General features: G+C 32.3%; 1 protein-coding gene and 1 non-coding gene across 2 annotated transcripts; both read left to right on the top strand.

The window, feature by feature from the left end:
• The first annotated feature begins 5,365 nt into the window (after positions 1-5,365).
• TRNAC-GCA (transfer RNA cysteine (anticodon GCA)) lies at positions 5,366-5,437 on the top strand. Its single transcript has one exon. It is a non-coding gene; the product is annotated as a tRNA-Cys (tRNA).
• Positions 5,438-11,461: 6,024 nt separating this feature from the next.
• LOC132032597 (low-temperature-induced 65 kDa protein-like) lies at positions 11,462-13,705 on the top strand. Its single transcript, XM_059422239.1, has 3 exons — positions 11,462-11,723; positions 12,355-12,645; positions 13,310-13,705. Exons 1-3 carry the CDS (start codon positions 11,552-11,554, stop codon positions 13,540-13,542), a joined length of 696 nt encoding a protein of 231 aa, XP_059278222.1. The 5' UTR covers positions 11,462-11,551; the 3' UTR covers positions 13,543-13,705.
• The last annotated feature ends 250 nt before the right edge of the window (positions 13,706-13,955 follow it).

The raw sequence follows: 13,955 nt of genomic DNA, 5'->3' as shown, positions 1-13,955 counted from the left end.
TTCCAACCCTCATTTACACATAGTATGCCGCCAATTCTTTTGTTCATTTTACCCCTAATTGAAGCTTTAAACAATTGCAAACAAGAGCGAATTTTTCACATTTTTTTGGCTATTGAAATGTTTTACAAAATATGGGATAATCACATTTTACATAATTTAGGATAAAATAGTTAAGTTAAACATGAAATGCTAAAGTTCCATACAGATTTAAGAAATTACAATATAGATTTCTGAATTAAAAAAAATTAAATTAAGAAATATTTAAAAACAGAGGAAAAGAAAGCAAAAGCGATTCCCGTAGTAGCGGTGAGCGAAATGGGAGTAGCCTACATCATTTCTTAGCATGCATTTTAAGGAAAAGGAAAGATCAAGTAAGAAAATAAATAATTTCATTTTCAATTTCTTTTGTATGGTTTAATTTGAAGGAACATCTACAAAAGTATTTTGCCATATCAAGACTTTGAATTATTTAATCTAAATGCTATAATCTAAATGCTATCTTTATTTATAAGTTAACTCCATTGACTTCATCATACAATATTATTTGTAGCATCAAAATTTTTTGACAACACTTGAAAACGTGAGTATTATTTTTTGCAAAAATGGGTTAGCCAAAGATGAGTTTAATTGAGAAAAAATGATAAGGTTAATCCAACATATAGTAAAACTCAATTTGGATCATTAAAGACTTTAATTTCAAAAAATCTCACTAAAATAAATACTAGTAGAAAAGCTATGGTGCTTGCATTTGTTTTAAAATAAAAGGATAGTCTAAAATATATTCTAAGAAAAATATTACTTTTTAACTTATAAAAACTTTTTATATAATTTAATATTTTAGAAATATTCAAAAATTGTCGAACTACTTTTAACACTAATACATTGTTACAAAAACAAAACAAAAAGCAAGAGTAGCCACGAAGAAATTGCAAATATAAACTTTTATGTAAGCCAAATGTCACTAGTATAAAGTTATAATATTGTGGTTACGCTTCTCCCAGTAAGTTGATAGTCAACTTGTGATTAGGAGCACGTTTGGATTGGCTTATACGTTGGTCGAATCAGGTTATAAATCATTTTAAATTTATTTGGGTGTTTGGTAAAATAAAAAACAGTTTAAATTAAGTTAAAAAGTGCTTAAAATAAGCCAAAATCAGGAAGTTGCGCAATCCTTTTTTTTTTTTTTTTTTTTTTTTTTTGCTTTAAAGCCATTTTGGTTTAATCAACAACTTTACCTTTTTATCCCTTATATTTTCTGTTAATTCCAATACTACCCTTATTTCTAAAAACCCTTTAATCACTTTTATCCAAACACGTAACTGCTTATTTATAAAATAACTTTAAGTATTTGTGCTTAAAAGCCACTTTTATTCAGCAAATCTAAATGGGCTCTAGGTTTGTGAAAGCAAAAAAAAAAATTAAAAAAAAATTAAAAATCAAGGGATTTAAGCTGTGTTTGGTATGGCAGAAAATATTATAATTTTTTTCATAATTGGTTGTCAAAATTATTTTTAAAATTTAATTACCACTAAGTAGCCGTTAGTGGCTTATTTTATTAAAATAAATAATGTACAAAAGGAAAAAAGTGAAGCAACAAAAGTAAATAGGAGAGCGTAAAGTCACTTTCCTAATTCTCATCTGAGACATCAACCAAACTAAGCCCTAGGTTCTCTCCTATGTCTCAAACTTTCCATTGCCACCGGAGCTTCGTCGGAGAAGATTCAAGAACATCCGTTGATGTCAGAGCTTCTCTCGTCACAATTCAGATTAGGTCCATCTTCAAATGTAAAAAATCATCTTTTTTTAGGAAAATAATTTTTTTTGAAAATGAGGAAATGACTCCCTTAATAGAATTAGAGAAACAAGTTTTATAAGTAACATTTCACATTAATTGTCAACCCTGCAACACTCCGCCCCCGATCCCACCTTCATAGCCTCACAACCCCTCTACCCCACCCCCAACCCCATCATCCACCTCCTACATCTAGACTTGGGCAACAAGTTGAGCCGGCTCGGGGCTCGACTCAACTTGATTTTGGTCAAAAATTAGCTTGGGTCAGTAAAGCTTGGGCTCTGATTGCTCGCTTTGGTCAAGCAATAATTACTTAAAAATTTAAATTCATCCATTAATCTTAATTAAGTTAGCAATATGTCATTTCAATAATTATTATTTATCAGATAAATTTATAATTTTGTACTTCTTTAATTAATATGATGTAGTTAAACTTTTTATTGACATCGTTACTGACTACTTTATGAGTGATTCGAAATGTAATTAATATATAAATTGAAGAATTCAAAGTTTTGAAAAAATTATATTGTATAGTAATTTTGAATTTATTGTTGCTTTGTTTTTATTTTTTTGTTTTTTTGCCTTTCATCTGAAAGTTAATTGTATGTTCAATATTAAGTTAACATCATCTAAACTTGAGTTCTAATTTAGACTAATAATGCACATAATGCAATTGCACTTGAATGCAATTACTACTTTAAACTAGTAATGCTTATATTTTATTTAATTAATCAATTTATTATAAATTTATTTTTTTTAATAGCATATCACTATGCAAAGCTAAACATTGAAGAGCCGATTGGGGCTCAGCTCGTCTCGAGCACATTTATATTTTAGTTAAGCTCGATTGAGCTCGTCTCGACTCGGTATAGTAAAAAGCTCAATTAAACTTAGTTCGGTTGGATCAGCTGGCTTGACTCGACACTCAGGCCTACCCACACCCCATAGTGTTTTCCTACATTACTTTATTACTTTCTCCGGTGCTTCACGCCTAAAAGTCAAATCACTAGTACTTTTTCACCTATACTTCACCATATCGCCTGCAAACCACCAATTTCCTTTTCATGTATTGGAGGTATCATCTGTCATCCATTTCCTTATTTATTTTCTTATTTACCTATTTAACTTATTCATTTTTATGTCTTAAGCATTTTATTTTTATATTTTTCTTTTCTTTTTCTCCAATATTTCTGCCTCCTTCCTTCCGTGAACGCCAACCACGACTTTTTTCTCTTCTTTTTACAAGATTTTAACATTTTTGTCTCCCTACATTCCTCCTAAGTTAACAAACAAGATTTTTTACTCCTTATTTATTCACAAAATTCCCACAACTTTGCTTTTTCAACTCGAGCTTGACAAACAAGAGTAAACTTGATGCACATCCTGAACTTTTCATGTAGGGTAAATAACACAAAAGTCACTTAATTATCACTTTTTTTTCACAAAAGTCACTTAATTATCATTTCTAACACAAAAATTACTTAACTATCACTTTTTTTCACAAAAGTCACTTAGCTATCATTTCTAACACAAAAGTCACTTAACTTTGAGTAAACTAAGTTACTAACACAAAAGTCACTAAATTACTTTCCGGTGTCACTAAACCACTTTATGGTGAATAACTCATCTTTTACTCTCTTTTTTTTTTGAAAAAAAATCTAATAAATTAAAAATTACTTAAAAAGGTTCAACCCAACCCGACCCAAAATTAATTATTACTCCCTCTGTCCCAATTTATATGACATGGTTCGGATTTTGAGTCAAAACAGTTTAATTTTGACCGTGAATTTGGCCATGTGATCTTTAAGTTTTTTTGAAATAAAAGGTATATATTTAAAAACTACGTAAAAAATACTATGAGTCACGATAATTAACAATTCAAAATATTTAAAAGATATATAAAAAAATTACGGTCAAAGAAACACTTGTTTGAATCTCGAAATCCAAAAGGTGCCACATAAAATGGGACTGAGGAAGTAAATTTTTTGGGTCCGGTTGACCCTTTTTAAGTAATTTTTAATTTATTAATTTTTTTTTTTTAAAAAGAGAGTAAAACATGAGTTATTCACCGTAAAGTGGTTTAGTGACTTTTGTGTTAGTATACTCAAAGTTAAGTGACTTTTGTGTTGGAAACGATAGTTAAATGACTTTTGTGAAAAAAAAGTGATAGTTAAGTGACTTTTGTGTTAGAAATGATAGTTAAGTGACTTTTGTGGGAAAAAAGTGATAGTTAAGTGACCATCTGTGAAATTTACCCGCTAAATGTATTGTAGAATGCATTAATTTGTTGAATGTGATCCTTATTTTCGGTTTTATAGTATATAGTATATTTATGTTGTACGTATATAATATTTATATGACAATTTTTCATATACTATCATATACCATATATACCATGTGAGAATATATTAAAGGTGTATATTAAGTATACCTATACGCAATACATTACATATTTGATATGTTACTCTGAATATACCACTAATATAGCATTGTTTCTACTGTTATATACCATCAAAATACGTTTAAATATACCATATTCTGTTTATATACATACATTAATGTACCATTTGGGATTTTTAATTTTTTGGGGTTGGGGGATAAGAGTGGGTTGGTGGGGGTGACGGGGTAGTGGAATATTATATTTTGTTACGGTGTGGATTATTGATTGACATTTCTGTTTTTATGTGATTGGGAGTTCAAAATAGGATTTGGTTATTTGGGGTCAAAAAAAGGTTCTGCTAGGAAGTGTAAATTGAATTTATAACTAAATGTAATAAATTAAATTTTCCAACTTTGCTAGTTATAAACTTAAATTTGAAGCTCTAGTAAGACTTATTTAAATGTTCTTGTAAGCAGCTAGGCTTATTGCACTTTAGGTTCTTACAATTAGTCCTGTAGTGACTAGTGACTTTTGTTAGCGAAGCAGTGACGGAACCAGTATTTTATTATGGGGGTTCGTGATTTAATATATATGTATAAAAAAGATTTTAAACATACATACAAAGTATAATTTTTTATATGTTGTTTTTATATGTACAACATGATTTTCTTATTAAGGGTGTTCAAAACTTTCTATGTTGGTAGTCCACAGGAGCCAAGTTCCTATGGTACAACTTCACTTATTCTTCTTTTTTTGGTAATAACTTTACTTATTCTTAAGAATAAAGATGGCAGCTTGTTTTCTTCTCTCTTTCTCAATTTGCCAGTGCATTACCACATTGAGATCGTAGAAGTACAAGGGCATAAGATAAAAGGAAAAATTACAGTCCAATGCTTTTAGGTGATCCAGTTTATGAAATATGACAAATTGTATAGGTATCGTATATTTATACATATAATATACATATACTATACATATAATATACATTACTAGTGTGCAATTTTTGTATATTTCGGCCATGTTGATAAATAAGTTTAGCCGAACTGCATATATTGGTAAGTTTGGCGAAGATAAATACGAGCGTGATGTTCTGTGCCTGTAAAGAGTTTCGGCTTTTTGTTATTGTCATCATTTGACCAGAGGACAAAGAAAGTTAAAATAATTTAAGGTTTTGAATCATGGAGTACCAACGAGGGTCCATAGCTCAGTGGTAGAGCATTTGACTGCAGATCAAGAGGTCACCGGTTCGAACCCGGTTGGGCCCTGAAATTTTTATCTAAATTTTTTCCACTAACCTTCTGTTTATATCTTGTTTTGAAATCCCCTCCTTGCTTATTAAAGTACCTGACGACTATATATGAGATGACCAACATGCTAAATTTGATTTTTGATCTCTAATCTTTAATTTTTTTTTTTTTTTTTAATCAAGTTTCTATTGACCAATATATGTGGAGTGCACTATCAAAGGGGAAGGGTTATGGAAATCTAGAGCTTGTTAATAAAAGTAAAAATGTCCTTTTTTGAAAATTCAAATGGAAAGTCGATTTTAAGATTTAGTTTGATGGATTTGAAAATATGAACAAAAGTGATTCTAGAAAAAAAAAAATAAGGCAAATGTGTGCCACTTGTGTAACGGCGAGGACAAAAGAATACTCAACTATTAATGAAGGGCAAAAGTATTCCTATGTGTATTAGTACAAATATAATTTTAATCCTTTTCCGTAATAATAATAATAATAATAATAATAATAATAATAATAATAATAATAATAATAATTTCAGTCCATAGGATAAACTAGTGAGAAGAATAGCTTGACGACATATAGAACAGAAGATTGAGTCGAATGAAAACTTTCAATTATATATAGTTGTCTGGTATCAATTATATATAGTTGTGTCTGGTACCAAATAACCCCTAAGAGGAACATATCAAAGTATAAAATTTCAAAATCATATAGTTTGAATTTATCTTTTAGATAAGGGAAAAGTGTATATATACATATTTAGGAGCCGTTTGGACATGGTTTGAAACCATGAGATGAAACTATGATTTGAAATCATATTTGGACGTGCAATTTGGATTTCTTAAGCTGTATTTTTTCTTATAGACAAAAAATCCCACAAGTTGTGAAAATTATCAAAATATTCTCAATTCTTATACAATCTTACCAAATGAGCAAGTCATAGTTCATAGCAAAACTTGACGATAGTTTCCTATTTACAAAACATAACATTAAAAACCCTATACAAAACATGCTTTTATTTTTTTTTTTAAAATTAAATTTTTTAAATTTTTTTTTTAAAAAAAAAAAATACTTTTTTTCGCTAAAAAACTTATGTATGAAAGTTGTATGAAATGTGTATATCTCGCTCAAGGCTTAAAAAGTTCGCTCATAATTTAGTGTATGAAAACGGTATGAAAGATGTACGAGATGTGTATATCTCGTTCAAGTTTTAAAAAAATCCGCTCAAAATTGTGTATATGAAAATGGTATGAAATTTGTATCTCGCTCAAGGCTTAAAATTTCACTCACATTTTCGTGTATAAAGTTCATGTTAGATTTCTGTAAAATTAATACAACTACAACAACATTGTATACAACTTTGATACAACATTCAAGACTTAAAATAGTCGCTCAAATTTTTGTGCATGAAATGTGTATATCTTGCTCAAGGCTTATAAAGTTCGCTCAAATTTTGTGTATGAAAAACGTATGAAATGTGTATATCTCGATCAAGGCTTAAACATTATGCTCAAAATTTTATGTATGAGAATGGAATGAAATGTGAATATCTCGCTCAAGACTTAGAATTTCATCACATTAATGTTCATATTAGCTTTCTGGAAAATTAATACAATTACAGCAACATTGTAACAACTTTCATATAATATTCAAGACTTAAAGTTTTCGCTCACAATTTTGTGTCTGAAAATTATATTAAAAATTTCGGTCACACTTACACATTTCATACAGCTTTCATACACAAAAATTGAAGTAATTTGTAAGCCTTTGATCCAAGAAAAAATTAAAAATATAATTTTTTTTTTTTAAAAAAATTGTTGTTACACCTCGGAAATTTCATGTCGTTGTGTTGTAAATAGACTGGCGCGAGCTTAAGGTGAACATGAGGCTCTTGTGATTATAAGAAGGGTATTTGGTGGCTTTAAAGTGCGTACGATAAGATTTTGAAGTTATATGAATTAGTGAAACTAAGTTCATCAAAGAAAGGTGAACTATAAGTTGTGTTCGGAAAGATTTCATAACAACCGAACTAATGTCGATTTAGAATGCCTTGAGGAGAAGTTATAAGGCTCCTTAAATGGTTAACGAAGTATTATACAAGTGTCAAGAAGGTTCCATAAGGATTGAAAGTTAAACGAAACAATGAGATCAACTTCGGAAATTGTGAGTTATACGGCCACTTATACGGTCCGTATAAGGGACCGTATAACCTGTCCAGAGAGGGGTCTTTCACTGGAGGTATTATACGGTCACTTATACGGACCGTATAAGTTATACGGACCGTATAAGAGCCCGTATAATCCTCGTCGGGCAGCTTTTTAATTTTATAAGAGAGCACCCCCAAATTCATTTCTCTCATTTTTCATCTTCTCCAACTATCTCAAGACCTCTAGAACCCTCTCCAAACCATATCAACACATATCCAAGGAAAAATCAAAGACCAAGCACTAAGGATCAAGAAAACCAAGTGTGTGGATGCTCGCTAGGGTTGATACAAGTCAAGAACTTCTTTAGTATTAAAGTTAGGGTTCTTCTCAAGTGGAGTATTTTCATCCGAAGACCATTCTTATATAATCAAAGGTGAGTTTTATGTTTATTTCATGTTATTAAGAATATTGAGTGGTTGAAAGACTTGGATTGTGGAAGAAAGTAGAGTATGAAGTTCAAACATGGAAATAGTGGGATTCTTGAATGGTAACTTGACTTGAGTCATAGTTCTTGACATACCATGAGCATAATCTTGTTATGAATGATATTAAGGATGTTGAAGAAGCATTATATGTAAATGAATATGACGTTGTGTTGTAATTATAGTTATGGATACCCTTGAAGGGGAATTGTGAGAACTGAATAATGTTTAACTTGAAGAAGTTTATTGATTATGATGTTTTAGGTGCTGTTAATGATGTTTGGGAGTTGTTTATCATATGGAGAAAGTTGTAAAACCAAAGGAAACGCTGCCCAATTTTCGTTAGCCCTTAGTTGTTTTAGTTGAGGCCTAAGTATGTTTCCGCTTATCTAATCTTCGTACGAATTCTCTTGAATGTAGAATCGTAAGCTTGGAAGGAGAATGTTAGTTGTGGAGGAGACGTGAAGGTATGTAAGGCTAATCCCTTCTTTTCTAAGGAATGCTTCCTATAACATGATTTTCCCTATCTTTTCATGTCTTTCTTACATTCCGAAAGTTACAAGTCCATGATCATTAAGAGCTTCTCACGAGATACAGATAAGAGATGGGTTATGATAATGTCAATGATAATGATGATTCTATGTCCAGATATTTTAAAGCTTATGATGTGATGCTATTATGATGTTAATGATCTTTACATGATTCCTTGATGCTATTCATTATTGATCGCCTCACCTTATAATGCTAGTTCCTTCAAGATGAGACATGATGACCATGATGTTCCATAATGTAGTCGGAGGTTACCGACCTTATGTCACTCCGATGGAGTACAGTTTTTACTTGAGCTCCTATGCATGCTTCATGTTAAGTATATGATGGTGATTACATCGTGTCTATATGGCACGGGCAGCACCGCTAAGGCGGGCGGCTCATGGATGATGATCACAAAGACCACTAGTGGGCGGCATGAGATGATTTCCCCGGACACGGGAGGCCCGAACGCGGCTAATGATGTTATTGATTCAGACAGTTATGTATGTATGTGTGATTTGTTTTAAAGGTAAAAGTGAGCATGCATGATTCCGCCCCAAGAGGCAAGCAATTATAGCTATTCTTTCTTCTTATGCGCATTACAGTTATCCTTTCTTCCCATGCTTTCTATACTTCCTTATTATGTTATCATATATGCCTTACATACTCGGTACATTGTCGTACTGACGTCCTTTCTTTTATGGACGTTGTGTTCATGCCTACAGGTAGATAGGGAGACGACCCGAACACCTAGGAGCCTTACCAGCAGCTGTACAGGAGCACTCCACTACTTCGGAGTCGCCGCTTAGTGGTACATTCTTTTGTGTACATATTGAGGGCATGGCGGGGTCCTATCTCATCCTTATGTTCAGCACTCCAGTTAGAGGCTCGTAGATACATATGTGTGGGTAGTAGATGTTATGTGGTCTCATCAGTGTATATTTTGTATATCATTTTTGTAGCCTTGTGGGCCTACACACATTATATGTATAATTTGGGAGATGTTAGTGATCATTTCATAGTAAGTTTACTTCGAGAATTATGTTTGTGTGAGATGAGTATGATAGCTAGAAGGGTATACGGTGCTCGGTAGTCAGCTCCGGGTACCCGTCATGGCTCCCTAGTCGGGTTGTGACAATTATTTTCTGGAAAAAATAAAAAATAAAAAATATATGAAAATCCGTCATGTTTCGTAAAATATCGTTATGTTTTGTAAATAAGAAAAGCTATCTATATATTTAGAGTCTTAAGTAGGTACCCTATGTCATTTTTCCTTAAATATTTCACCAACATAAATTGTGGTGGGGTTGATAGGTGGGCAATTTGCAGGATTACCCTTCGCTGGGGGTGGTCTTTAATTTTTACCCCTCAAAATGGTGGTCTTTAAATTTTGCCCTTCAGGCAGAATTTACATGGCATAGGCAGAATTTTCTGCATGTGCGGCCCAAATTCTGCCTTCGCTGAGCAAATTTTTAAAATTAAACGCCTTGAGGTAGAATTTTGCAAAGTCTACCTTGCGACATTCTGCCCTGCGATTTTTTTTTTTTTTTTTACTGAGCTGGGGGTTCAAACCCACAACCTCGGGGTGTTAGGCGAGGGGTAAAACTTAAAGACCACCAATTTAAAGTGTAAAAATTAAAGACCAGCCCAAATAAAGGGCAATCCGCACAAAAAAAAGTTGATAGGTAGGGGTGTCAAAAAAATATAAAAAACCGACCGAACCTAATCATACCGAACCGATTTATAGTATTTTTTTAATAAATCGTTGATTTTTATTTAAGCTTATAACCGTCCCAAACAATTAGGGTGGTCTTTTTAATTTATACAAAAAATCAAAAAATTCCCGAACCGAACCGAATACCTTACATGTATGAAATATATTTTATGTATTACAAATATGTTAAATTGAATATATAAAATATATTTTATAAGTTATGTTTCAAACATAAAAACGAATTTTGGCCACTAAATTTTGGGCCTTTGGTTGATTGGATTTAGTTTCAAAAGGATACCTCATATACATAGTCATCTAGTCATAGATTTAGATGATTTAAGTAGTCATTTTTTGTTATAGTTAACGCTAACAGAAGTTTACCTCCATCTTGGTCTCCTCCACTATGTTGCTTGATGTATATGTATCAAATTCAAGTTGTGATTTCTGTGGCCTACAAGCTAATGTTTGTTTTGGCTCAATTCAACGTTGTTGTCTTTGGCAAGTTATTCTTCTCCCTGGTCAATCAGTGAGGATTCACGTCGCGATGATGCCATCGTTGTTGTCTTGCTACTTGATATAACACATTTCAGTTTAATTACTTTGTGTAGTTTTTTTAATAGCTTTTACATTAAATATTTCATAAGAAACAAATAGGTTTGTGGAAGTCTGTGTCGTTACATTTTAATGGCGGTGTATTCTTAGGTGACACTTTAAAACTAAAATAACCGAAAATTAACCGAATCGTAGTGATACCGAAGAAAAACCGAGATGATAGGAAGGTCTCGAAAAGTCTAATTTTGGTTATACGAAATAAAATAATCGAAGAATTGGAATGGTATAATTTTTTAAAATAACCAACCGAACCGTCCCATTGACACCCCTACGTCATCCACCCCTAACCAGAAATTTCAAAATCGAAGCCCAATATGAAAAAAAATTTGAAAAACCAGAAAAAGAAAAAAGATCTGAATTGGTCATGGAAAGATAAGAAGGCCGAAACCATTTTCCAGTCTCATTTGGAAAGGCCGATAACTTCAGTATAGAGAGGCCACGTCTATAGTAGTGTCCCCTATGTAGTCATAACGTGTTTCTCTCACAGAGCGCCACCTTTACCCTTAAACCATACTCTTATGCCTTATCATCACTCTATAATAAGACTGCAAGTTTATCTTATGCAAACAATAATTAACTAAGCAACCAAATAGTTCTCTTATATTTCTGTAACAAAAACAGTGTTTACTTCTTTTTAACCTTTTTAACTATGGAGGCTCAACAGCACCGTCCACAGGGTCATGCTTATGAAGATCAAGATGAAGAAGTGCTGGGGGACAAAGTTGGATTAAAAACAGCGTTGGATGATGACCCAAACGCACCAAAAGATGAGAAGGCATCTTCTAATTATCAGAGCAAAGTCACTGACCCAACAGGCGCCAGTAAGTCATTTCTCAAATTTTATTACTACATGTTACAGTGTCCATAAACTTTGAGAAATTTGAAATAGAGTTGAACTTCTTCCTCCGTGCCAGAATATGATGTTAAAAATCCACACAGTATGTTTTTTATCAGTGCAATTTAAAAACTATTCATATATTTAAAAATAATTTAATTTTGAATTATTTATTTTACTCGAGAGTTTTTCATAACCCATATAGTATATATAGCATGGTTAAGACTCTTTAAGTTTCAATTCAAAATTCCTTTTTTTGTTCTTTTTTGTACACCATCATGTTACCTCTATGAGTAATCTCTTTTATTTTCAAGATTATAGATCTTATTTTTTATGGAGAATGAGTTACCTCGCGGATGATTTACACTACTGGTATATTCTAATTGAGTTTTAAGTGATATGCAGTGTTACATAACTTTTACATCATCAGGTCATGTTTATCTTTACATAACATATTTTATGTTCAAGATTCTAGATTTCACATTTTGAGAAAATTATTTGTAGGTATACCTTGTATGACCTGATGGAGTAAAATATTATTTTGAACTAAGGATATATAAAATTTGAAATCATTCAAATTAAACTCCTTGAAATTAAATAAGACGTGTGTGTAACAGATAACGAGGAGGCGGGAACTACTCCACTAGTTCAATCATTCGAGAAAATGAATGTAAACGAAGAAACAAAACCAGAGAAAGGAGCAGGGGAAGTCCAAGAGGGAAAGATGAGTACTAAATCAACTGATAGAGGAGTGTCAAAAATGAAGGAATATATAGCGGAGAAATTCAAGCCCCGAGATGAAGATAAGGCACTCTCCGAGGTTATTTCAGGCACACTTTCTGGACAGAAAGATAAAACTGTGGGAAGTACTGCAGAAACAGGAAAGGCACTTTCTGATGTGATTTCAGGTAGCGTGGTAGAATTAGTTCATGAAAACATCACCCGTCTGTTTATTACCCGTCCGTTTATTGACCCGCCCATCCCATTTCGCCCGTAAAAATAGGTCCAATATGAGACCAAATTGGTCCATGAGAAATTTTTTCAAAATATATTTAAAAAAACATATTTTTTTAATTTTTAATATGTTCCATACATAGTCAGAATAAAAATAAAATAAGGTATTACTTTCTTTGTCCCAATTTGTTTGAAACTTTTCTCAAAGCTTTTTCTGTCAAGCTTTTTAATTTTAACCAAGTGTTTGAACATAGAATAAAATTTAAAATATTTGGAAACTAAAAGCACTATATGCACCATAGATAATTTAAAATATTTAAAATACATATGAAAAAATTAACAACTCGTTTGATTTTCGAAAAGCCAAAAGTGTCATACAAATTGGGACGGAAGACGGAGCGTGACTAAATATTTATAAAAGAACCCAAAAAAAAAAAAAAGGAATGCAAACTTGGTAAAAAGTGGGAGGCATTGATTTGAGTTATGACTAGTTCTTATTCCATTTCGAGTAACTTTTGTGTGGTTCAACAATCTGTTCATTAATTAACTCAGCATATTTTAATCTATTAATCTATTCAAATTAAGCTTAATCCGCTCGTTTGACACCCTTGATTTCAGGAAAACTTTCACAACAAAAAGATAAAACTGGGGGAACTGAAGAAAAAGGGACGGTGAAGAAACCGGAGGAAGTCGCGACGACACAAGCAGGACCTGCTACGGCAACACATGGTGAAGGTGCAGGAAAGGGTATGATGGATAGGGTCAAAGGTGTTGCTGCTAGTTTGTGGCTTCGCAAAGGTGGTGGAAAAGAAGCAGCACAGCAGACTCCTGGTGCCCCAGATGGTACTTAATTAGTACTAGTAAATGCTTTTATATGTTTCATCAAAAGCTATTGTATATGTTGGCTGCCTCGTTTCTTTTGTTAGGTGTTCTGCTAAGTTTGAGCAAAACGTGTGTGAATAGATAATGGAGCTTCATGTTTGTTCTAAAACTGAATGGGATCAATTATGTGTATTTCTGTCTTTTTCATGTTTATTTTCGTTGATTATCATTTCATATCCTACGTGGTGTTGGCATATGGAATTAAAAGACAAGTGTCTTAGTTTAGCCGACTGACTGGTCTTATGGTAGAAGAAAATGGACGAAAATTGCAGCTAATAATCGATGATAGAGACCATGAATACATTTATTGTTCACTACAACATGTATGGAAGATCATCTTTCAGTTGTCTAAGCCAACCGAACTCCTAACTTTCGACGCGGA

The sequence above is a fragment of the Lycium ferocissimum genome, chromosome 10 (genome assembly GCF_029784015.1).
Source record: "Lycium ferocissimum isolate CSIRO_LF1 chromosome 10, AGI_CSIRO_Lferr_CH_V1, whole genome shotgun sequence".
NCBI classification, from domain to species: domain Eukaryota; kingdom Viridiplantae; phylum Streptophyta; class Magnoliopsida; order Solanales; family Solanaceae; genus Lycium; species Lycium ferocissimum.
The sequence above is the reverse complement of the archived record's forward strand: the minus strand, read 5'-3'. Positions and strand labels throughout refer to the sequence as shown.